Genomic DNA, 26001 nt, shown 5'->3' on the forward strand with positions numbered 1-26001 from the left:
CCTGTAGCGTAGAATAAGGTAAAGTGTGAGCTTAAACCACAACAGCTATTCCAAAATAGCCCCCGTGCGGACACTTACGCTGAACAGACGTTCCTTTTTCCTGTTTAGCTGACTCCAAATTCAAAGTGGATTACACAAGAAGGGACCTCCTAGATTATCACATCCAGTCCCTGCTATCGCAGCCAACTCCCGCTTAGGATCCTGGCAGAAACGTATCCAGCTCCATCTTCAAACTAACTGGGGTGTTTGTTCTCAACTGCTGCTATGGGGAGGCTGTTCCAGAACCTCCCTCCTCTGATGGCTAAAACCTTCCTTAACGGCCTCAGCTGATTCCTGACCAATTTAGCCGCACTGGTTCTTGTGGCGACATTGTCCTTTAGCTTCAATAGCTCTTCTCCCTCCCTGGGGTTCTCCCCTCCACGTATTTAGAGAAGGAACAACCAGATCCACTCTCAGCCTTCACCTGACCAGGCTAAACAAGCCTGGCTCTTTCAGTCTCCTCTAACAAGATCAGCTCTCCATTCCCCTGATCAGCCAAAGAACTGCTCTCTGCCCCTAGTCCGCTACACTAAACCAGAGAAAGGCACTCTTCAATCAGCAGCCCTAGCGGAAGCTATTCTGCAACAGTCAATTTCCCTGAATAGATCTAAATGCTGACGCTATGGCAGCATCGCCAACCCCCGTGATTTTATCAAGAGTCTCGCAATATCTGCCATTTTTCATAAAGCCTCAGGCTCCCGGCATCACATGATGGGGTTAGTTAGAATGTCAACTTTTTTTTTTTTTTTAAATGAAAAGAGAAGATACCACCCTTCACAGTTCCAAGGGAAAAACTTGAAAACGTGACACAGCTGCCCCCTAAAGACTCAGAAACCAGAGGACAAAGACCCCAACGTTTGTTAAAATCTCCTGATTTTTAAGCCAGTCTCACACTATGGTCGTGCTCAAGCGCTGATTTTTTGAACACATTGGTAGAGCCCTGCGGGGATACAAAATTTGTACCTGCATCTGATCCGCAAACATGGTCCACAGATAGCAGCAGATTTGCAGGGCTCTACACACCGGCAATATTGAGGTCCTCACTGGAGACCTGCTGAATATTCATTGCGTTGCCAGATTGCCTGTGTAAATCTGCAGTAATTTTCAAGCCCTTGACCTCTTACCAGTACAGTGTCTCAAGTCTTGGTGGCTTGATAAACAGCCCTCCCTCCCAATCACAGGGGCCTTCCTTTACACTGCCAAGTAGCGTACACTGTTCTCCATGCTCAGTCATGCAGGCAACCCAATTAGTAACCCAAAAATGGCCAGCTATTCAAAGAAAGGAGAGTTCTAAAATGAAACAGATCTCAGCTTGTCTGGGACAGCAGATAACCTGAGCCAAACTGCTCGGGGTGCGGGGGCGGGGAACTGCTCCTTGTGTAACCAACGCAGCAACACCTGCACAGAGCCTGAGCCAATCGCTCCAGGGGGCAGCGAGGGAGCTGCCCCTTGCGTAACAGACATAGCTATCTACCTAAGGAACTTACACAGTCCTCATTACTCTAGTATCTGAGCACCTGAAAGTCTTTAATGCATTTATCCTCGCCGCCCGTGAGATAGAGCAGTGCTGTTATCCCCATTTTACAGATGGGGAAACTGAGGCATAGAGCGGCTAAGTGACTTGTCCTGGGTCACAAAGGAGGTTTGTGGTGGAGCAGGAACCTGAATCTCCCATGTCAGAAGTTAGTGCCCTAACCACTGGGCCACCCTTCCTCCCTTGGAGGACTGCCCCTTTGGACCTGAGCAGCTGCCAAGGACTTGAGTGCTGAGATCAGAGGGCTCCATGGCTTGGATCTTTGAACACAACGCAAGGGTGGCTACATCGTAGAACTGTGGGCAGCATTTATCGAGCAGTTAGAGCAAGGAACCGGGTTCTCCTCTTGGTTCTGAGCGGGGAATCTCAACCTTTCAGTGAGGGCAAGCCCCTAGGGAAGCCATTCATAAAAATAAAGGTCATTAAGATCCTTCATTCGCACACACCACAGCTGAAGGCCATGTTTCCGTGCAAGGACCTGAACTGCAGAGCAAGCACCCACTTCACCAGCCTCGCCGCAAAGTGTGCATTTCAGGGTTACTCATCAGCTACGGTTCTCGAAAGGACATGAATCAAGATGATGCCAGCGGCAAGATCAAAAACATTCTCTGCTATCGCATGTGGAATAAGATATTCCTACTGGTGTGAAAGCTAAAAGCAGTATCTCCCTGCTGGGGAGAGTGGGGGCACTGGATTAAACAAGACGGGGCAAGACAGAACAGTGTAGGAAGGTGCAGGACTCAAAATCACGTGAGTAGAGCACTGGGCAGCTTTATGGAAGAGGCCCATCTCAGATGTCCGCTGCAGCCGGTTGGACTGCCATTCTCGTTCCGATGGAAAAGCATTAAGCAAATAGGAAGGCTAGGGCAGCATTTCCTGAAGGAGATCACACTCTGGATTTCTCCACTCTCTCCGGAAGCTCTTTCCCCAGCCAGATCCCCTGGGATCCTTGGTCACCACATCTCCCGCAGCTGGGTCATAACAGAGGAGAGTGGCTGTCTTGGCAGTTAAATAAATTCATAGATTTTTAAGGCCAAAAGGGACCATTAGACAATGTAATCTAGTCTGACCTCCTATATAGCACAAGACCCAGTTACCCTGTATGGAGCCCAATATCTTGTGTTTCTCTAAAGCATCTTCCTGAAAAGCATCCAGTCTGGATTTGCAGATACCAAGAGACGGAGAATCCATCCCTTCCCTTGGGAGTTTGTTCCAATGGAAAGTCACCTGCACTGTTACAAAAAAAATACCTTATTTTTCTTTTGACTGAATCTGGCTTTGACTTTCGTCATTATTATTATTGTTGTTTTTATTACCATCGTGCCAGTCACGAACCAGGACCCCATTGTGCTAAGTGCTGTGCAAACACAGATTTATTGGTTCCTGTTCTGCCTTTCTCTGCTAGGTTATGGAGTCCTTTACTACACAGTATTTTCTCTCTGTGAAGGTACTTAAGCACCATAATCAAGTCACCCCTTGACCATCTTTTTGAGAAGCTAAATAGACTGAGCCCCCTGAGTCTCTCACCGCAAGGCATTTTTTCCAGCCCTCAAATCAGCTTTGTTGCTCTTCTATGCACCCTGCACTGAGCTCTCTTCAAGGTTCATATTGGTTTCACTTTCTCCAAATTAAATGTGCTCAGTTTACAAGATGGTTTGGATTTCTTTGAACTGCAAACTCACCCCAGGATCTGAGTCACTCACACATCCTGCCCAGGAAGAGAGAAATTGAGCAGCCCGGACTCTGCCCTCAGCGACCTCCTTCGCATTGCCTGCACACCATGCCCTTGGCAACACAGAGGGAGGGAATTTGGCTCAGCAAGCGGTTGCAGACCTGTTGAGCAAGAAGGGTGCTATTTAAACAGTTACTTTCCAAAGCAGCACCATATTTTTCATGCAGTCGGCAACAACCAAATCCAGCGCTCTTGGAAGGAGAAAATGAATTGCCTTAACAGAGTGGCTGGTGCTACCACCATGTGGAATCCCTCTTGCAATCAGAGATCAGACTTGCCTACCAGCATAATAATAATTGACATAATAATCTCTTTGCTGAGGACTGCATGCTCAGAGCTGCCTTGCTCGATTGATGCCTTGATCCTGGTTTTGTAAGTGGAGAGAGTAAGTTGAAGCCCGCATCTTCCACAGAGGCTGGCAGAGCTCAAGCTCTGGTGAAACAGATGTGCTTACCCTCTCCAAATAGGCCGAGATCCTCCACGAGTAACGCTTTCTACCATCTCCAGTTAGCTAGGAGACTCCATCCCATCCGGGACTCAGCTATTCCCCCCTTTGTCACTTCTCAGTTGGACTCCAGCAACGCGACATACCTGGGCACGAACCCTTCGGAGCGGAGGAAACGTCAAGTACAGAAAACTGCCACAGCACATCTCGCCACCCATTCAGGCTACCACACGCACATCAGCCCCGTCCTCCACACCTTACACTGGCCTCCTGCAGAACTTCTAACCAAGAGCAAAGTCTCAGTCTTTATCTGCAAGGCACTCCGTGGTCCAGGCCCAAGGTATTTAAAGGAGCCGCGATGAAGACCACAGTTAACAACTCTGCTCCTCTGGCACAAAGTAGCTCTCTACAAGAAGGGTAAAGCTCGCCCGTGCAGGAGCTCAGAGACAGGTCTGATGCTGTGGAATGAACTTCTCCAGGACTAAGGACCATTACAAACCTCCCCACTTTCCATTCCAACAGCCAGGAACAGTTCTTTGAATTTGCCTTCTCTAACAAACATGTATATTTAAAAAATCCAAGACGCCTCACCTACCAAAACAAGACATTCCTCTGAACCATGCTTCTCCCCCTGGGAGAAAGGAAGAGAGAACAAACACCTGACAGGGGTGTAGCTGCAGTCACTGTAGCTCTGCTGGAAGGCACTCACATACTACAGCAATAGTGGGGTATAAGAAACTGGACAGAACTGATTAGAGCTGATCAAATTGTCGCTGAATGATTGAGAAAACAGTGGCAATAAGCGTTTGCCCTTTGGAACATAGGAATCACTGGGTCAAACTGAAGGTCCACGTTGTCCAGCCTCCAGTCTCTAACAGCGGCCAGCACCACATGCGTGAGAGGAACCCCCCGCTTACAGGATAAACTGCCCAAGGAAAAAAGTTTCCTCTTTACTTCTGAAAATTAGAGATCAGCTTACGGCCTGAAGCATGAGGTTTTCTCTCATTTCAGTATTTATTGAAACAACTCTGGACATTTTTGTTATATTCAGACTAGAAATAAGGCATAGATTTTTATCACGGAGGGGGATTAATCATTGGAACAGCTGACCCAGGGATGGGGTGGATTCTCCATCACTTGGAGTCTATAGTTCAAGACTGCACATCTCACTAAAAAGATCCACTCTGGCTCAACCACCAAGCTGGGCTGGAGGCAGAAGGGGCTGGGGGGGGGGGCATTCTCAGGCCTGTGTTACGCAGGAGCTCAGACTGGATGGCCAGAATGGTCCCTTCAAAATCCAGGAGAGCTTGAGTTTTTACACTACCAGCCATAGCACTGCACTGAAGCTAGTGGTTGCATTTAATATTGCCTTTACCCAATACAGACAAAGACCATGAGACACTCGGGTCCCTTTGTAATGTTATGTTAGGAGACAGAGCCAGTTACGTAGTACAAATTACAAACAGATGCACCAATATTAACGTGTATTGTAGTAGTATCTGGAAACCAGCTGAGCTGGGGCCCCCACTGGGTGTGCACAGTCCCCAACCAAGATCAGGGCCCCTCACCGCCCGGGTGCTGGGTGTCACGCTGACCCTGACAAAGATTGGGAGCGCTCTCCATCATGCTAGACACCACAAAGAGCCCCGCAAACTGAGATTGGGGGCTTTCCATCATCTTGGACACTGGACAGACCCCAATGGAAACTGAGGGGGAGCCCATCATGCTGGGGGCAACATAGACCCTTTGGAGTTCAGGGGAATCCTCCACTGTGCAATGTGCCACACAGATCCCCCTGGCTGAAACTGGGATGGGGGGCCCATTGTTCTGGGCAGAACCCAACACATGGTAAAAGACCGTACCTGCTCCAAAGACATAAAAGATGAAGGAGAAGATGGAGGCACAGCGGTAAGGGTGCTAGTGAGAGACTTAGGAGACCTAGGTTCAATTCCCTGCTCCACCAGAGATCTTGAGCATGTCTCCTAGTCTCTCTGTGCCTCAATTTGCCCATCTGTAAAATGGGGATAACAGCTCTGCTCTACCTTACGGGGCATAATTATTAGTTAAACTGGAGAAGACGGGGATTAATATGAGAATCGAAAGATGGATAAGGAACTGGTTGAAGGGGAGACTACAACAGGTCATAATGAAAGGTGAATTGTTAGGTTAGAGGGAAGTTACGAGTGGAGTTCCTCAGGGATTGGTCTTGGGACCAATCTTAGTTCACATTTTCATGAATGACCTTGGCATAAAAAATGGACGTGCGCTAATAAAATTTGCAGATGACAAAGTTGGGAGTTGTTGCCAATACAGAGGAGGACCAGAATACCATACAAGAAGATTTGGATGACCTTGAAAATTGGAGTAATAGAAATGCAATGAATTTGAATAGTGCAAGGTCATGCACTTAGGGTAGGGGTGGGCAAACTATGGCCGGCGGGCCGGATCCAGCCAGTCAGGGCTTTGGATCCAGCCTGTGGGATTGCCACCCCCGTGGCGCCGCGGGCCCCGCACCACTCCCAGAAGCAGCCCGCACCAAGTCCCTGCAGCTCCGGGGTGGCGGGGGAGGCAAAGGTCTCCGGGCGCTGCCCTTGCCTGAAGGCACCGTACCCCACAACCCCCATTGGCCGGGAATGGGGAACCGCGGCCAGTGGGAGCTTTGGGGGAGGTACCCACGAGCGAGGGCAGCGCGCTGAGCCCTCTACCCCCCCTCCCCCAGGGGCTGCAGGAACGTGGTGCTAGCCATTTCCAGGAGCGACGCGTGGCCCGGTCAGGCAGGGAGCCTGCCTGAGCTCCGCTGCGCACTGCTGCCATCCTGGAGCCCACACCCCAAACCCCTCCTGCACCCTGCCCCCCAGTTCCCTGCCCTGAGCCCCCGCCGCACCCCTCTTGCCCCCCAACCCCCTGCCCTGAGCCCCCTGCTGCACCCCACACCTCTTCCCACACCCCAACCCCTGCCCTAGCTCTACATTCATTGTCCTGCATGCTATTTCCCCATCCAGATGTGGCCCTCGGGCCAAAAAGTTTGCCCACCCCGACTTAGGGCCTAACAACAAGAATTTTTGCTATAAGCTGGGGACGTATCAGTTGGAAGCAAGAGAGGAGGAAAAAGAGCTGAATATATTGGTCAATCAAAGCATGACTACAAGCTATCAATGTGATGCAGCTGCGAAAAAGGCTAATGCAATCCTAGGATGCGTAAGGCAAGGTATTCCCAGTCGAGATAGGGAAGTGTTAGTGCCATTATACAAGGCACTGCTGAGACCATGTTTAGGAACAATGAATTCAAACTGGGAACAGGTGCAGAGAAGGGCTACTAGGAAGATCAGAGGAATGGAGAACCTACCTTACAAGAGGAGAGGTAAGGAACTTGATTTGTTAAGTTTAACCAAATGAAGGCTGAGGGGAGATATGATTGCTCTCTATAAATACATCAGAGGGATAAACACCAGGGAGGGAGAGGAGTTATTTAAGGGCCAATGATGGCATACACAAAAAGGATATAAAAAGGCCACTGATAAGTTTGAGCTCGAAATTAGACCAGGTTTCTAACCATCAGAGGAGTAAAGTTCTGGAATAGCCTTCCAAGAGGAGCAGCGGGGGCAAAAAAATTAAACTTGTTTCAGTACTGAGCTTGATAAGTTTGTGAAGAGGATGGTACAATGAGACTGCCTACAATGGCATGTGGCTCTTGGGAGATTGCTTTAAGCAAATATCTCCAACCGCCAGAGATGGGACACTAGATGGGAAGGGCTCTGAGTTACTACAGAGAATTTTTTCCCAGGTGTCTGGCTGAAGGGTCTCAACCACATATTCAGGGCCTAACCGATCACCATATTTGGGGTCGGGAAGGAATTTTCCCGCAGGTCAGATTGGCAGAGACCCTGGGTGGTTTTCACCTTCCTCTGCAGCATGGGTCACTTGCTGGTTTGAACTAGAGTAAATGGTGAATTCTCTGTAACTTGAAGTCTTTAAACCATGATTTGTGGACTTCGGTAACTCAGCCAGAAGTTAGGAGTCTATTACAGGCGTGGGTGGCCTGTGATGTGCAAGGGATCAGACTAGATTATCATGATGGTCCTTGCTGGCCTTAAAGTCTCTGTGTCTATAAACATGTTCAAGGGGAGCAGGAGGTTTCTCAGGCACTACAGCAATACGTGGGCCAGGTAAATAGAGAAGTGGATGAGACAAACTGGCAGCCAGGATAACTGGCAGATACTACAGTGACGAGGGGGTGGTCCTATCAGAAAGACAGACAGACTTCTTAAGCAGTCAGGAGCTGCGACTGCAACACCCAGCATGAGTGGGCTTGCAATCACAGCACAGCGACTGCAACAATGCTCGGCCAGAGGAACACAAAAGCAGCCTTTGCAGATGGAGTCCCTTCCATTTTTGTTTACTGCACGTTGTTACTGGGTTATTCAGCTCGCAGTTGTGCTGGTGTGTGACCCTCTGACCCCCTTCGCCACTGAGCAGCGAGCTTAATTCTGAAAGCCAGCTGTGTTTTGCACCACACGTTATCTCATCCTCCGCCCCTTCTCACACAAGGAACGATGCAGCAGAAGCAGCCCGATGCTGACATGGAGGAATCCAAGGCAAGAAGGCTCAGCTGATCAGCGACAGCTTGCAGCACAGCAGAAGTTACTTGTCATTGCAAAGTGCTCCCCCCATATGAGAGAGTGCACATGGGGACTGCACGTTTGCCTGCAGAATGCTCCATTCTCCCTCCCCCTCGCACACTCTTGTATATGTGCCTGCAAAGTACTTCCCCCTACACGTGTGTGCAAAGCACTCCCCCTGCACTCTCACGGGAGCACCTGCAAACTGCTCCCCTATGCACACACCTGTGCCTGCAATAAGGTGACCAGACAGCAAGTATGAAAAATTGGGACAGGGGGTGGATGTAATAGACACCTATATAAAACAAAGCCCTGAATATCAGGACTATCCCTATAAAATTGGGACATCTAGTCATCCTAGCCTGCAAAGCACTCCCCCCATTTGTGTGGGTGCACACACACCTGCACACTGCTCCTCACTGCATACGTATACTCATGTGTGTGCCTGCAAAGTATTCCCCCTGTAGATGTCCATCTGGCATGTGCAAATTGCTCCCCCGTACACACTTGTCTGCAAACTGCTCCCCACTATAAATATCTTCCACGATCCACTTAAAATCCTCCCTTCCACAGTGCCAGGTGCAAGGGGCTGTATTAGCAGATTCCGAAATCAGCTGATGGTTATGATCCTAGCTCAGAATTGCTCTGGCTTCACCCTGGAAGTCAAAGATGGGAGATTAACTGCCTCTCTACCCACTCCAGTGCAGAGCGACTGATGACAGAAACCCCCAAGTTATCCCAAGGAAAAAAGAGGGGAATTTCACAGGGGGGCTACAAGGTTGTTGTCCAGTGGCTCAGGATGACATTTGGCCACCACATAGAAGACACAAATATAGAAGCAAACTTAGCATGGCAGAACGTTGCTGAGGCAACGGCCTTTGTCCCCCAGGGGATGGTGCTGCATTCTGCCCCACTCTCCAAGATCCAAAACACACATGCTGGCTGGCACTCCAGATGCCGGCACTGATACCGGAGCACTCCACTATCAGGCAGCACAACCTCTGCAGGCACCAGGTAGGATTACTGGCTACCTGATGAGTAATCCTCCTATGGCTCTCTGGGCCTGGATCTCAAAGCACTCTACAGACATGAAGGAAGCCGCAAAGTCTCTGGGTGAGTTTGGCCTTATCCCATTTTTTTACAGATGGGGAAACTAAGGCACAGGCTGGCCATGCCCAAGGTCACATAGCAAGTCAGTGGCACACATGGGAACAGAACACAGGAGTCCCACTTGATCCCCACTCCCCTCAAGGATGTGGGAACAAAAACCAGGCTTCCTGACTCCTTATTCTGCCCGTTCTCTCCTCTAACTACTAGACCTACCTCCTCCTTCCAGAGCTGGGAACAGAACCCAGGAGTCCTGAGGACCCCAGCACTGGTCACAGTGCCAACACCTAGATGTCCTCAGAGATTAAATCACTACCATTTCTCCCAACTATTACTACCCTGGTAAATCATTTATTAGCATGACCCTTTAATAGCCACACTCGAGGGCTTACACACCCTGCTGCCCCACAATCATTAACTGATCAATGTTTATATAATTAGCTAATTAGGCTTTGATTGAAAAAAAAAAACAACTTTCATCAGACATCTCCTGAAGACAAACTACATTGTATTGCAAGCCAGTAAAGGGAGAGGGACATTTTATTTCATACCAGGCACAGCTGCTATACACTGCTCTACAGTGATCCCTGCAGCCAGGATAAGCTGTCCTGATCCTGAAGCCAGGGAAATTGCAGACACATTATGCCTTAAAGGAGACTCCATTATGGGTTTGACACAGAATCTACCAGGTCAGATTCTTTGCCCTGGGTTATACAGAGCTGGTGGGATAATAGCATTATTTTCCACTGAACATTTGGATCCCTCCCACACACACTGAAATTTAGATACCAAAAAATATAAGCCAAAACCAGAAATAATTTAATTTGAAAGTCACATAATGGTGCCTCATGCTCCCATTCTCCTCTATAGGCCAGCCTCCCTGATCAGAGTATGTCTCCCATGATGCAACAGTCTGCCCTCTTGCAGAAGGCATGTGGTACATAGATCATGGTAATGCCTGGCCACAGTGCATCTTGGGAGATGTAGTTCAGTTGCCTCATGCTCCCTTCTCCTCTCTTGGCCGAGTTCCTTGGTCAGACTACATCTCCTGTGATGCAGCACAATGTCTCTTCTTGAAAAGGGGAGGCAATGTATCATGGGAGCCCACAACCAGTCAGGGAGCCTAGTAAACAGAGAATGGGGACATGAGGCAACCAAACTACAATTCCCATGAGACACTGCAGCTGCATATCCAAATCAAAACATTTTAGTTTTGGGGCATTTGGCTTTGTGACCAAAAGAAAAAAAAAAAAAAACAGTGTTCCATGGGAAGCAGACAATTTTAAACAAAAATTATGTCTAGCCAAAAACTCACTTCTCCATTAATAAAAAGAAAAGTTTTGACAACAAAATTTCAGCCAGCCCTAGTGTTCTGCAGGAGGCCAGACTAGATGATCAGAATGGTCCCTTCTAGCCGTAACAACTATGAAGCCCACTATGGAAATAAAATCTGTTCTCTCTTTACAATCCAGCCTGAAAGGATCTTTTTGCAAACACCTTTTCTGCTTAAAATATCAGATCTTAAAACACAACTTCTGTTTTGCCAGAGGTTATTTTGGAAGATGAAGGAGGTCTCTTTGGAAGACCATGCAGGGTGGGAGCTCTCTCAGTCCTTATCTGAGGGACTGAGTTGACTGAATGAAAATTAACTTAGTTAAAAAAAGAGAAAAAAAAAAAAAAGGTCTTAATCCAGGAGCAAAAGAGAGTACAGATCCTCATTTCCCTCTTAAGTAGGAGTGGGCCTAGAGGAAACAGCTATGTGGTCTAGTGGGTAAAGCACTGGACTGGGATTCAGGATTCTGTTCCCAGCTCTGCCACTGGCCTGTTGGGTGACTGTGGGCAAGTCACCTCCCTTTCCTGTGCCTCAGTTTCCCCATTTGTAAAATGGGGCTAGAGCTACTGACCTCCTTTGTGAGCTACTTTGATGTCTACTGATGAAAAGTGCTATAGAAAAGCTGGGTATAATTATTATCATCAATTACCCTCAAATTGTTATATACATGTGTCTGAGCATTAAGAACTGCACTACTCTTGCAGCCTGGGGGCACTGTCTGTGAGGATAACACAAGACGGATGAACTAAAGTCAAACATGCCCCTGTAGATTTGAAGTCTGCAGCAGCTGGCTGTGCCCCCAGCCCCGTTCCATTCAGAGCCCGAATCCCTGACACAGCAAAATTGAGGTTAGAAAGCCGCTGTCAGTTTCAGAGGCAAGGAAGCAGCTGGGAAACAGTCCGGGAGGAAAGGCAGCATGGTGCAAGTCAGCACTGCAAGGAGCAGAAAGTTCCTGGGGAAGATACAAAGCTCTCAGCTAGGCAGGGTGGGACCTGGGCGCATGAGAAGCAGGCAGGACAATCCGTGTCCTGGGCTGAAAAGGAGCCCCACATTTCGGCACAAGAGAGGCAATGGGGAAGCTGTATTGTGAGGAGAGCTCTTCCCACCATGCCATCCAATTCTGAGCTCATGGGGGAGCAGCATGATCTGGGAGTGGGGGTGGTGTATGCTAGATTGGAACTAAGGAGACCTAGATTCTTTTCCCAGCTCTGCCACTGACCTGCTGTGTGACCCCAGGCAAGTTTCTCTCCTACCTTTTGTCTATTTAGACCGTGAGCGTCTCTTCAGGACAGAGACTGTCTTTCACTATGTGCTGGTGGGGTGCCTAGCCTGATGGAGGGCCATGCAGCACCCGGTCCAACAAGACCCCATCTTGGCTGAGGGGTCTGTGCAACGCCCAGCACAATAGGACCCTCCACCGATCTTGTCTGGGATCTTCAGTTGCTACCATTATACTAATTAGTAACAACATGTTACAGCAGGAAGATCAGTAAGAATATGCTCCAGCGACTTCAACACGCAGGAGCAATGCTCCATTCACACAGCGCCAAGCTGCCAACTTCAGAGCTAAACACAGAGACCTTGCCCCATGAGCTAAATCTCAATCACGGGGGGCAGATCCAGTCTTCCCCACATCTGCTCAGACGGCTGCATCCTCTCCAGTTGGAGACCACTGTGAGAACCAGGCCCACAAGCCCACCCAGCTGATGGCCATCATGAGCCCCACTACAAACCATGCCCTCCTGTCTCAATAGACGGATCAGTTTTCCCACTGTAGTAGTACATCTTTTCCCCTCATCCCATTATGTCCCTCCTCATTTGCTGCTACCCAAATCAGACCCTGAGCTCCAATCACAGAGCAGAAAGCCAGACACACAGAAGTTAGCACAGAAAACAGGGCCCTAGAGATGACGCCCTCCCAATACATACCAGCACTAGGCTCCCTTACAAATCTGAAGGCCACTTCCAGACCCTACCTCCCTTCCCATTACAGACCAGTACCTGAAAGAGGACACAACCAGTATGATCAATGGTCTCAACCATTCTGAGTGGTCCATGGGATCAGAGAAGGGGTCCTGTTGGGGAGAATGGTCTGTATCATGGGGGTTGTGAGGAGAGACCAATCCAAGGCTGCCAGGCAGCACATCACAAGAGATCTTTCAAGATGTCCATGTCTGCAATCGAAACAGATGACTGGTGTGGCACCAGCAACCCCGGAGTGATAATTACCAGGCAATGAATCTTCACTAACTTGAGAGTTATGGCTGAGATCGCATCACACGTGTACAAAGACAGCCCTGAAGGGCTACATGCTCAGGAATGCTGCAGGTGAAAGCTTTGTTGGTATTAACCTTAACTCTGCCCACTCTGTATCCCCAAGCCCTCACAAAGATGCCCTAAAAGAAAACCATGCCTTCTTGTCTAGTCAGGTATGCCAATGGGTATGGGATGATATAACCCACACACCCTCTTCCCGAGGCAGAGTCCTGTACTGGTATACCCTTATTATTAATTATTATTATTATATTAAGCCTTCAAGCTTACAGCAATACAGATGAATTAACCCCGCCCCTGCACTACAAACTGTGCCACCCCAATAGAGACTAGTGCAGGTCCTATACACTACACACCACAACCCCATTTTCCCAACATGGCGCATTACCCAAATACCACAGACTTGTCCATCCTTCCCAATATAGCCCAGTCTGTCCCCTCTCATTACAACAGCAGAAGACCCACACCCAGTCCATATTGAGGAATACAGTCTGGTCCATATTGAGGCAACAAGACCTACGGATGACTCCATATTATGAGGATACAGAGTACTCAATTCAGAGAGATGGAATTGCTCCACGGTGTCAGAAGGCCAAGGACAGGTCTACACCAAGAGATCGATACTAGTCCATATTAAGGGGTAGAGAATCTAGGTCTGGGTCCCTATCACAGAGTTACAGACCAATCTCAATTGGGGAAAGGAACCTGGGCCACAAACTTCTCTATTTTCTAAGGGAAGTGTAATTTATGAGAGTGGGAACTAAGCCAATTCCCACCAGAGGTTGCTCTAGTCCCTACTGGAAGATAGAAACAAGTTCATAATGTGAGGGAAAGGAGATACAGACCAAACTCCCACAATGCTCCTTGCCACACAGTACCCCAAAGGGCATTAGGGCGGTCAGGTCCAAAGCCTATGGGGGGAGAAGAGAGAAAGGTTTGTATTGGGCATCTGGGACTGATCCATATGGGCCATGCAGCAAAGTCTATACTTGGGGGCAAAGGGTGCCCTAAGATGGTTCCCTGAGAAGGAAATTTAGGCATTGGAGTAGTCTGTATTAGGGAGACCCCACAGTGGGTAGAAAGGAGGTGGGTTTGTATGGGACAGCTGGGACTGGTCCAGATAGAGAAATACAGCACTGGGGATACACAGGGAAGCCCAAATCAGTCCCCTGAAGATGTCAGGATGCCTAATATGGACTAGTCTGAGGAGACACAGCTCACTTCCTGACATAGACTGGTCCATATGGCATGATACAGGCTAGTCCCCAAAAGAAGCATGGACTAGTCTGAAAGCCTGGCATTCCATAGGAAGCCCAACTCAGCCCCTGCCAGGGACTGTCCCATATAGGACAATACAATTCAGTCCACACATGAGTGTGAAGGCCTCAGACTGGTTTGTAATGGGGGGAGGAGCAGATCCATAAGGGTGGTAATCCAGGCCAGTCCCCAAGAAAGGTCCATATCAGCAAAGCGTTGCAGTTCAATCACTGGTACACATGTGGCAATTCAGCCCAGTCCATACAAGGATGACAAGGGAATCTGGTCAATACAGAGAAGGGACTAGTCCATATGGAGTCATACAACCTAGTACATGCTAGGGATGGGGGAGCCCAGCCCAGTCCTTGACAGGTGTGGTCCATACAGGTGGTACAGCCTGGGTAAGAAGACTGGACCAAACAAGGAGGAGGGAGAGTCCAGCACTGGTGCATATGAGGGGATACAGCCTAATCCATATGGGGAAGGGAGGGAGGAACTGGTCCATAACATGCAATAAAGCCCAGTCTATACAGGATGGGGAGCAACTGGAATATACAGTGAGGAGAGGCCTAGCCCTGGTCAATATGGGACCGTACAACTTGGTCCATGGGGAAGGAGCAGGAGATGGTTCATATGGGAGGGAGCCCAGTCCTGGTCAATACAGGGGATGGAGAGAGTTCATCCCTGGTCTATGCAGGGGAGGAGGAGGGGCTGGTCCAAATTCTGGAGGTGCAGCCCTGATCCATACAAGACAATAAAGCCCAGTCCATAGGGGAAGGAAATAGTCCATATGCAGGGATAGTCCATACGGAGAGAGGAAGGACTGATTCATATGCAAGGGGAGAGGGGTGTCCAGCCCTGGTCCCTACAGGGGGCAGGAACTGGTCCATACAAAGGAGGGGGGCACAAGCCATGGTCTATGAAGTGGGAGGGGCTAGTCCATATGCGGGGGGGGGAGGTCCAGCCCTGGCCCGTGGAGGGCAGAGGGGCTGGTCCATATGGGGGAGGGGGTGTCCAGCCCTGGTCTATGAAGTGGGAGGGGCTGGTCCATTGGCGGGGGGGGGGGGAGAGAGGTCCAGCCCTGGCCCGTGGAGGGCGGAGGGGCTGGTCCATACGGGGGAGAGGGGGTCCAGCCCTGGCCGATGCGGGGGGAGGGGCTGGTCCATATGGGGGTGCCGGGGCCCCAGCCCGCCCTGTCCCAGGAGGTCCTTCTTACCCTACGGCGCGTCAGCCACTTGCTCCCCAGCTGTCAGATACCAGCCACCGCAACTTCCCCAGACGCCTCCGCCCCCTCTCAGCCTACCCCGCCCACCTGCCTCTCATTGGCTGTTCCATTACGAAGCCACCTCCCATTGGTCGCTTTTGCCACACCCCCATCTCCCCTCGGTCGCGCCCCCAGAGCCCGATCTGTGGCTGAGCGGACCTGTCACTCACCGGTTCAAGCCTGGCGCCATCCCGCCCCTCAGTGACTTGAACACCTCTCTATTGGCCGTCCCTGGGATCCAATGCCTGGCATTGGCCAGCATCTCTCATTCCTTTTTTCTATTGGACAATATAAATGTCAATCGGCCTCCCAGAGCCCCGCCCAAAGGGGGGACGTGGCTGCACCGTAGTGAACCCACCTCCACCTAAGAACGGCCATTGGCTGTCCGACTGAGACCTCTCCTGCCGCAATTGGTTGGCGGAAAGAAGGGGCGGGCCCCAAAGAAGTGGGTGGAGCTGAGTGATTCATTCAGCCGGCCAAGCCGGGAGCACGTGACCGTAACACTATTGGGGCGCGGGCCCCTCAGCCGGGGAGGTGAGGCGCGTGCTGAACGAGTGTGGGGACAGTGCCTGGGCGCTGTAGGGGGGCAGGGCGGCGGCTGCAGGGGACCCTGCTCGAGGCTGCATCCTGGCTGGGGTGCCCCTTAGGGGCGAGGCGGGACAATCCCCCTCCCCGGGTCGCTAACAGCCAAACAGCGAGCGGCGTCAGGCTGCACCAGGCGGAGGGGGGAGGACTGTGCCCCCAGCACCGCCCCCTGACATACCCTGGGCTGCCCTCTCGGGCTTCCCACCTTCCACGTTGCAAGGCCGCTGCGTCAGGGCTCCATCATCACCGCAGGACTCCGGCGCTCTGGGGACGGTGAAGTGGCTCCTGCGAGGCAGGCAAAAGAACCCAAAGTGACCTGCCTAATATAATCAGGGCAGGGGAGAGCTCTCTGACTCTGATCCTGGGGGAATCCACCCTCACTGTGCCTAGCCTAGGGCTTACAACGCACGGGGGACTTGTTTCGATTCCATCCACCCGCATTTCTCTGTCCCAGCTCACACACACACCCCCCCACGCCACCCTTGCACTCTCCCTCTCACACTCACGTGTCCTTAGGATCAAGGCCCTGCTGGTGAGCCCTTCTGCTGCAAGGTGACTGGGAGATGACAAAGGGATGGCATTATTGGTAGCTGCTCCTCCACACATCATAAACCTGGAGTGGGTGATGGAAATGAACCAGCACGTGGAAAAGAGAAAGGAGATGCTGAGGGGATCATCCCAGGCAGCAGTCCCTGCTGGGAACAGTGCAAATAGATGCATCATCTCTGTGCCCATTTTCTGCAGCACTGCAGTTTGTGCTTTTACAGCTCCTCCCTGAAAGGTGTTAGCATGGCACAGTCCTCTCTCCTTAGGCAGGTTGAGCTCATCATGGCTTGCAAAGCTAATGGGGGTCAAGGCCTACAGAAAACCCTGCTGCTGCAGGAAACGGAGGATTAGGGCTCAGCAAGGGATGCTCACCCTGGTAAATCAGTGCTGTCCCCAGAATGGCGCTCAGCAGGGGGCACACTCCCCTCACAGTCAGTGCGGCCACCCGTGCCCCAGTGCAGCAGTAGAGGGTGCTATGCACTTTATAGTACTGCATTTTGGAGAGGGACATATAGCCAAGCTCTTCCCCTTACAACACAGCTCCACTGAGGGTGTCTTTCTGGACTGTAGCCCCAGAGGTCACTGCAGTTAAACACCAGAAAGAGAAGCTCTGATCTCCCCAGCACCCTCTGCAGGGCAGGGCTCCCTTTCCACGCATTTGCTGCTCCCCTTTTCAGCACCATCAGAGATCTGGTTCTCCACGGAGTATTTACAAATACTCAGGAGTCACACACAAGAAGCAGCAGCATGGGGACACGGCTGCATCAACTCGCTTGGGGGTGGGCGGGGCGGCGGGAGTTGCTTTCCCACTGGGACCATTTATTCAGGACTCAAGATGTTATTCCACTGTATGAGTTATAGATGTGAACAAGAGAGACTGCTTTCCATTGCTGCTGCACCAATGATGCAAGCACTTGAGCAGATTTAATCCTTAGTAAGTACTGTATTTATATTACAGCATCATAACAGGCACTGTACAGACAGGCCTAGCTCAGATCAGGTCCCATATTGCTCAGACCCCAGCTGAGTTCAAGGCCCCTGTTGATCAGGCACTGCACAGACCCTACCTGCCACGAGGGCCCCTGTCATGTTGGGAGCTGCATGAATCTCAGCCAGGATCAGGGGCCCTATCATACCAGGCACTGCACAGACACACAGTCCCTGCCTCACAGAGCTCAGTCTAAATAGGCAAAGGGTGGGAGGAGAAACAGGTGCAGAGTAGGGAAGGGTCTTACTCATGGTCACCCAGCAAGTCAGTGGTGGGAACAGAACCCATGTGTCCTGAGTCCTAGCCATTGGGCCAACTGTGCTGCTGCTGTCCCTGAGAGCCAAGGTGCAGGAAGCAAGGGTAGCAGCTTCTTGATCTCTCCCTCCGTGCTGCTTTTTTTAAGCAACGTGTCAATGGCGGGGGGGTTAGCTCAGTGGTTTGAGCATTGGCTTGCTAAACCCAGGGTTGTGAGTTCAATCTTTGAGGGGACCATTTAGGGATCTAGGGCAAAAATTGGGGATTGGGCCTGCTTTAAGCAGGGGGTTGGACTAGATGACCTCCTGAGGTCCCTTCCAACCCTGATATTCTATGATGTTAAAACAGCTCTGGGCATGTGCCCATAGGCTCTGATGTGTATTGGGGGAGGGATGCCGCAGGGGCTTACCAGGGTCTTGCCAGTCATGTACTTGGGAGCTGCTGGACTGGGAGATGGGATCGACTGGGGTATGAGAGCAATAGGATATGGGGAGCAGCTGGGATCTTAGTGCAGTGGAAGCCCAGGGCCTGGCCAGCAGATAGAGAGGGAAGTGGTTTGGGCGGGTGGGAGCAGGCTCATGCTCCATTTCCCACAGGCACCCTGTGACAGGCTAGTCCCATGGCCCATGAGCACACAGTCAGCTGGGTCTGTGTCAAAGGACCAGCCCCACCCCCATCCCACACAGTCACCAGGTCCCCCTTCTTTCACCCCCTCGGCAGCCTCTCATGGGCTAGACTCACAGTCAGTGTCACAACCAGGTTCCTTCAGGCACCCAGCTCCCCCAGCCCCAGCCTGGAGTTGCCCTGGTGTCCATTTCTCCCTGCGCCAGGAGCATCCCTTTCTGTCTAGTTCCCTTCCCGGGGTGCAGCAGCATCCCGCAGGGCTCTAATATTTACCCTCTGAAATGCTGACCTCCCACCTCACCCTTCCCTCAGAAGGGACTGGGAGAAATTGGGATTTGAGAGCAGCGGAGATAGGAGCAGCTAGGAAACAAGGGCTAAGAGATGTTGGGACTGGGAGAGACAGGGGTCTCCAGGTACACAGCCCGCTAGATGCCCCTTACTCTGCAGCTTCAGTTTCCCCCTTTTGCTTCATGTCCCTCCCTCAGGAGCAGTCAGCCCCAGCGACAGCTGCTCTGAGCCTCCCTGCACCAATCTGGGAGGTTAGGGGCCTGACGCCTGAAAATTTTGAAGGGAGGTTTGGATCTGTACTCCAGTTTTCTTCCCAGCCCAGACAGGGTCTGATTATGGCACCTTGAAAGCATTTACCCAGCGCTTTCAAAGCACTTTACTGAGGCCATCAGTATAATTACCCCTATGTGACAGATGAGGAAGCCAAGGCACAAAGAAGGAACATGATTTGCCTAAGGTCACGGGGGTGGCACCCAGGAGCCCCAGTCAGATGCCAGGACCCCATGTGCCAGGCATTGCCCAGAGATTACCAAACCAGCCAGCTGCAGCAATAAGGCATCAGGATCCAGGCCGGAGGCTCTACGCTGCTAACACTGTTCCTGCTCTCTGCCCATTAGACCTTCATTGACTGCTGCTACAGCAGCAACATTTGACCCCACGGGGCAAGGTGGAGGGACTTTTGATGAGTAGCAGCACCTACCTTTGACCCCATGGGCTGAGATTTGCAAGGGGGAGAGAACTTTGTGATAAGGCAGCCAGAGCAGGGACCTTTGGCCCTGTGGGACTGGAGGGGGAAGGGGAATTTCCGTAAGAGGCCTGATTGGATGGGGTGGCACCCACAGGGGTGAATCAGCAACGGGTGAATCAGCCAGAGCAAAAAAGGGAAACTAGAGCCACTTGCCCTTGGGGATCTGGCCAGGACAGGAGAAGCATCTGGCCTCTGCGGATCAGCAGAGACAGGATCAGACTCGGTGCCAGCTCCGGATCAGACCACTCCCACTCCAGAGATGGCCCATGGCAGGAGCTTCCGGAGAGCGTACTCCCTCCGTACCCCCAAATCCCCCAGCCTCCTGGATTCCACCTACGGCCGGCTGGAGGACACCACCCTGCCCCACGTTTGGGGGGACAAGACAGAGAGCTCAGACAAGGCTAAGCAGAGGGGAAAGGGGAGAGCTGTGAGCCTGAGGGGGTGGAAGAGTGGGGTGGAAGAGCCCCCAGCTGAGAGGACCCTCACCCCAGGGGAGATGCCGCACTCACTAAGCCCCGATGATGGGGAGCTGCTGATCGGAGAGGCTCAGAGCAAGGGCTCTCACAGGATGAAGCAGTGCAAGAAGGTAACAGCTTGGAAACCCAGGAGGGTGACATGGGTTGGGTTTGGGGGTGCACTGATGGGAGCACCCAATGTTTTCCTGGTCTTCCCACCAACCCCATCCCAGCCTAGATTTTTCCGAGCATTCCCTCTGATGCCCCTCCTTCCAATCTCCTCCAGTGGTGGCATTTTCTGCCCCTTTCTTACACCCTTCCACACCTGACCCAGTTACCCCCTGTACCCATCTCCAGTCCTAACCCATCTTCCTCCCCTCTGATCCTGTGATGTCATTCCCCCCTCTACCTTTACCAACCTCCAGCTCCACTCTCTTCTAGCAGTGGTATTTTCTACCCCTCACCTCAAGGGGTGCTAATTTTTTTACTGCCCTCTCATGGTTGGTGGCAGAGGAATCTGCAGGCCCCCACCCCCTGGAAGGCTGTTAATGGTTTATGCTAGGGTTTGGTTTCTAAAGAGTTAATACATGACAGCTGATGATGCAAATGTGTAAAAGGCATGAGGATATAAACCCTGCTAGGAGAGGGCATTATACATTGTTATAAGCCTTTTGATCTGTCAGGCTCTACCCATTTATTTAGACCTCTGTTAACCCTTTATCCATGGAGGGGAAAGGTGCTCTGGGTGTTAGCCAGCAACTCAGACTGGGTTAAATTCCCTGGTCCACCACCCAACTTAGACAAGTTTTAGTTATATAGTTGGGGAAACTGAGTCAGAGGCTGATGACAGTAGCCTTGCACTGCCTTGCTAGCACTGTTGTGAAGATAACTAAGGGTTGAGAGACCCTCAGGTAATGGTGGTGTGAGATGGTCTCCCCCAACTCTGGGGCCAGATCAGAGCCAGCACCCCCGGAAGGGGAAGGTCTATTCCTCTCCTTCCCTGCAGCCAGCCTGCCTGTTTCCCTCCCTGGTTCCCCCCACAAGCCAGACAGTGGTGGGGTGCTGTTAAGCCTTTGGAAATGGGGAGAATTTATCCCGCTTTAGGGGATGGGGGGGAAGGAAGAAAGAAAAATAGCCTTCTAAGCAGGACTGTGTGGGAAATGGTTGTCCCATCCTATGACAATTTGAGATTTCAAAAGCTCTTCCCCCCCCCCCAACCCACACCAGAAAGTTGGTGTACCCAACTGAAAACAGTTTTGAGTCCAATCCATTGAAACAAAACATTTCAGTATTAAAGTCTAAACGAAGTTAAATGTCAAAGAAAAAATGGCTTCAAACCAAAATATCAGAAGTTTGTTGAACAAATATCAAGACAGGACATTCCAGGCCCCTCTGCCCTCAATGTTTTATCAAGTCAGGAAATTAATCAAACTGACCCTTTTCACAAACAGGTTTGATTTAAACTAATCAGCATTTTTGGGTCAAGAATGTTTTGTTGACTAGCTCCCAAGCATCTGTAACAGAACCGCCCCTTAGCAAAGGGCAGCCCTCTATAGTTCAAGTTGAGACTTGCTTTCTGCTTAACATGTGGTTTTTGTAAGTTCTCTAAAATCCATCAGCTGACTCAAATGGTCTTGAAAAAATGGCCATGCCTCATGGGGGCCTTGGCTAGAATGAGCACTACAGCTATGGGTTCTTTGAACAGGGATTTACAAGATAGAGCCCCCTAAGATATCACATGATGCATAAGCCTTCTGGTTCTTATTAGGGAGTGTTTTGATCACAATAGTGCCTAGAAATCCCCTCCCTATTTTTCACACACTCCTCCCTAGCTGTACTGGGGTAGCACCTCCAGACCAGGGTCCCATTGGCCCTAGATGCCGTACTAAACTAGAACCAAGCAGTAGTCGCTGCCCTGAGGTGCTTAAACCTCTTGGAGGTTTAATACCTTAGTTATCTCAAAGCCTCAGGGAACAGGGGCCTGGTGAAATGGGTGAGCCAGGCCCATCAGCCTCAAGATGGCCAGTAGCCTAGGGATCAGCCACTGCTCACGGGACATTTGGGATTATAACAGGGCAGAAAGCTCAGAGGTGTAACCCAACTCCTGACTGGGCTGAGAACCCCCTAGAGGGGAAAAGGCCACAGCCCCTTCACGGTGCCTCAGACCCAAACCTGCTCCCCCTTCGGGCACATAAAAGGTTGAGGCCTCCTCACAGCCAGGTCCTGCCAATCGCACCTCAGACACTTGCAGTGACAAGCCACCCTTGCTGAGGGCTCCATTAGGTATATACAAGCTCTAGACCCACCCCACCATAGTCTTAAATATAGGTCCAGACGTCACTGTTTATAGGTTTTCCCAAGACTCTTGTCCTTCACCATCCAGCCCAATCCTTATCCCATTTCACAGATTCCCTAGGGTTCCCCCAAAAATGAAGCTTAAACAGCCTTCCCAGTTGTGGGGTTTCTCATCAGTCCCAGGTATTTAGTGTCCACCCCACTGGGCTCCTATCTGTAATTCCACCTTGGGCTTCCCCAGGATCCTGTCCCTTAGCTCAGGGGCCTCCAGGGCCAATCCCCTGAGCCTTTCATTGCTCAATAGCACTTCTCCACTGCCAGCAATCACCCAGCAGTTTGCCCCTACTTCCCTCATCTAGGAGTTCACACAGATAGGCCTGCAGAGAGCATTTTATTAGAAGCTTCCAGCCCCTCCTCAGCTGGGACTGATCACTAACTGAGCTGGCCCCAGGTGGAATTAGGTGAGCTGCTGGGAAGCATCTACTTAGTCACAGGGGCCTGTACTCATTCCCTCTTAAGGGGGCCTAGCACCCGCTGACAGGCTGGATTGGAGCCTTTCCCTAGAGGGGAAGGTCCTGTATCCGACCCCCTGCCCCCCTGAGCCAGCCAGTTCCCCTGCCCTGAGGGGAGCCAGTTGAGAATCAGATGGGAGCCAGCGTCCCCATTCCCAACACCCTGAGGCAGCCAGTCTCCTGGCTTGGTGGGCACCGATTCACCCAGCCTGTCTCAACAGAAGCAGTTCTCAGCTCAGCCAGGGGGAATCTCAGCCTAAAGCCTGCTGGAATCCCAGCTGTGACTTTGTCCCCAGCTTCCGGCGGGCAGCCCCTAGGCCAGCCCCACTTGATACCTGTTGTCATGGCCTTTGCATCTGCCTTGGGGCCATGGAGGAGGCAAATCATGGAGAGGTCCCATCGGAGCACATCCTTCCTTGGCCTTTCACCCCGTTCTCTACCCTCCAGCAGGTGGACCGAGCCCTCCGCAGAGGCTGGGAGACCTTCGTGGCTAACCTGTACAGCGTGACGCTGAGCCGCCCAGCTCCCCCCTCCGAGGCCACCCCGTCACCAGCGAGAACATGTTGAGGAACCAGAAGAAGAGACAATGACTCTGGGCAGCTGGGCCAGTCCCAGAGACATGAACTTCCTAGAGTAGCATCAGCCACTGATCTGCATATTGGCTGCATTGGGCACGGGGTGCTTTTTTATAACAACTAGAGATGGGCCTGGGCCACCCATCCAGATCCAGATCAGTCGATCTGTCCCCCCCCACTGTTACATCATCCATCCATCCCCGTATGCACCTCTCTGTCTGCCCTCATATACACTTAGCTATCCATCCATCCATCCCCACAGACACCCCCGCCTATCCCCATATACACCTCTCTGTCTGCCCTTATATACACTTAGCTATCCATCCATCCACTCCCACAGACACCTCTCTGTCTTCCCTTATATACACTTAGCTAGCTAGCCATCCATCCCCACAGACACCCCTCTGTCTATCCCCACATACACCTATCCAGTCATCCATCCCCACAGACACCCAGCTGTCTATCCCCATATACACCTGTCTAGCCGTCCATCCCCATAGACATGTCTGTCTATCCCCATATACAACCTATCTATCCCCCTATACACCTATCCATCCCCATAGACACCCGTTTGCCTATCTCCACATACGTCTGTCTATCCATCCATCCCCATACACTGTTATACCAATAAAATAAAAACCAGCAGGATCTTATTAAAGGGAAAAAGGCAAAATACCACATTTATTGTGAATACAGAAAGAATCATAGTAAGCAGTTAGTTATAGCTATAACATGCCATTCAATCTCATATTTATTCACACATTCATTCATACAAACACACACACACACAGGTTCTGCAAGGTTGTTATCACAGTTACCAGCCTTAGAGTTGCTTATGCCAAGCCGCTGGCCAGGTGGCCTGGACATGAGGAGGGAGCAGGGCCTTGTCAGATGCTCATCTGATGCTCCTGAAAGTTGGTTTGCAGAATCAGACCCCCAAAGTTCTCACTTTTTAGAGTCTATTTTTATAGGAATTTCTTCCTATGCCAGTCTATGGGAATTGCTTCATCATGCTGTTGCTGAATCAATCAGCAGATAGCACATTCCTGATGGCTCCGTGCTGCTAGATGTTATCTTGTTCTTTGGTTCTCCCATTCTTGAGGCTGTTGGGTGGATTCCAGTTTGCCTTCCGGGGGTCCTCTGGTTATTTCCACTTGACGCCTTCTTCAGCCGATGGACACTGGATTCTTAGGCTGGCACCTCCCTGATCATTCAGTTATTATCCACACCAAGCATCCATCCACATACATCCTCTATCTCTATTTTAATCACAATTGTTAATACAACAAAAGGGCGGGGAGTCTCTGGGTGCTGTTTCTGTTGTTACAGAGTATTGCTTTGAGTCTCTCTCTCTCTGTGAATTGCTTTGAGAACAGACTCTGTCTTAGAATGTACTAACACAATTAGCAGCTTGCAAGTTTCACACATAGAGGGAGAGAAACAGTACCAAAAACCAAGAGACCTCTTCATTAGTAATACCCTGGAATTTAAACTATGGGGAATCAAACTCATTTGTGATTTTAATACAGAACTTCTTTAATATGATCCAACAACACCTCTATCTATCTGTACCCATATATCTCTCTATCTACCTGCACATGCATCTTCCTCCCTACCTTCGTACACACCTATCTCTCTAGGTTTCACTCCCATGGGCCAGGCTGGCTAGGGTCCAAGTTCCCAGTCCCCTCACTGGTAACCTGGGAACAGAAATCTCAGCTCCAACTATGTTTCTCCCACTGGGCCCCCATCCAAACCCGTAACCGTCAGTGCCACTCCCCAGCCCTTTCTGGTGCTCACCTAGCCGGAGCTGTAATGCCCGGGCAGTGTTTCCCTGCATGTCAGCAACCATGGGGGAGGGGGTGTACAGCCCACACTGTAAATAGTCTCTGAATCACAGGGTCTCCCCTTATTATCTCCACCCCTCGTTAACCTGCCCTAACACAGCAATCCAACCTGGCAGGCCCCGCCACAGGAGCATGGCGCTAAGGGACTCAGACTATCTCCTGCGTGGAGGGGAAGGAAACAGTGATTTTTCAAGGGGGTTGATTTTGCACTGGGCAGAGCCACCAGGACTCCTTAGTGGGCCCCCTTCCCAGTGCCAGGCCCAGAGAGGCCCTGCCCAGTGCAGACAAGGCAAAGGGTGCTTGATGGCAGGCAAAGTAGTGATTCTGTCTGGCCACCCCAACCCCACACACTTGGGGGTCAAGTGCTCTCGCTAGCAGGGGGGATACAAATTGCCCCCTGGCAGCTCTTCAGTAATGGGGACCAAACCAGTGCCCTCTGGATCTAAATGAACGAGCCTCTCCTGCCTGAGCTAAAAGCCAGGGCTCTGCCAGGCTCCTCAACCTGTGTATGTGGCCCAGCCACCACTAGAGGGGGACAAAGCACCACGCTGAGTATCCCAGGGGTCTGTGGCCCTGGTGGAATGAAGGGTTGCCATGTCTTCAGCATTGTATGAACGGTCCTTGTAACCTGATGTGCTGCACGCCCTGCGCTAGTAAACCCTGAAACCCCACCACGGCA

The 26001-nt window shown here is 51.1% G+C and overlaps 2 protein-coding genes across 2 annotated transcripts in view; one reads left to right on the plus strand and one right to left on the minus strand.

Moving 5' to 3' along the window:
• The window catches only part of PC (pyruvate carboxylase), a 239704-nt gene extending 224072 nt beyond the window's left edge, over positions 1-15632 (minus strand). The window contains exon 1 of the mRNA XM_084632881.1: positions 15557-15632. The gene's annotated coding sequence lies outside the window, so the exon portion shown is untranslated. The remainder of the gene's footprint in view (positions 1-15556) is intronic.
• Positions 15633-19688: 4056 nt separating this feature from the next.
• Positions 19689-26001, plus strand: LOC311523336 (uncharacterized protein C11orf86 homolog). The gene is made up of 2 exons (XM_084633209.1): positions 19689-20224; positions 23348-26001. Exons 1-2 carry the CDS (start codon positions 19898-19900, stop codon positions 23465-23467), a joined length of 447 nt encoding a protein of 148 aa, XP_084489335.1. The 5' UTR covers positions 19689-19897; the 3' UTR covers positions 23468-26001.

Source organism: Lepidochelys olivacea, assembly GCF_965140295.1.
Source record: "Lepidochelys olivacea isolate rLepOli2 genome assembly, chromosome: 7".
Lineage (NCBI taxonomy): Eukaryota > Metazoa > Chordata > Testudines > Cheloniidae > Lepidochelys > Lepidochelys olivacea.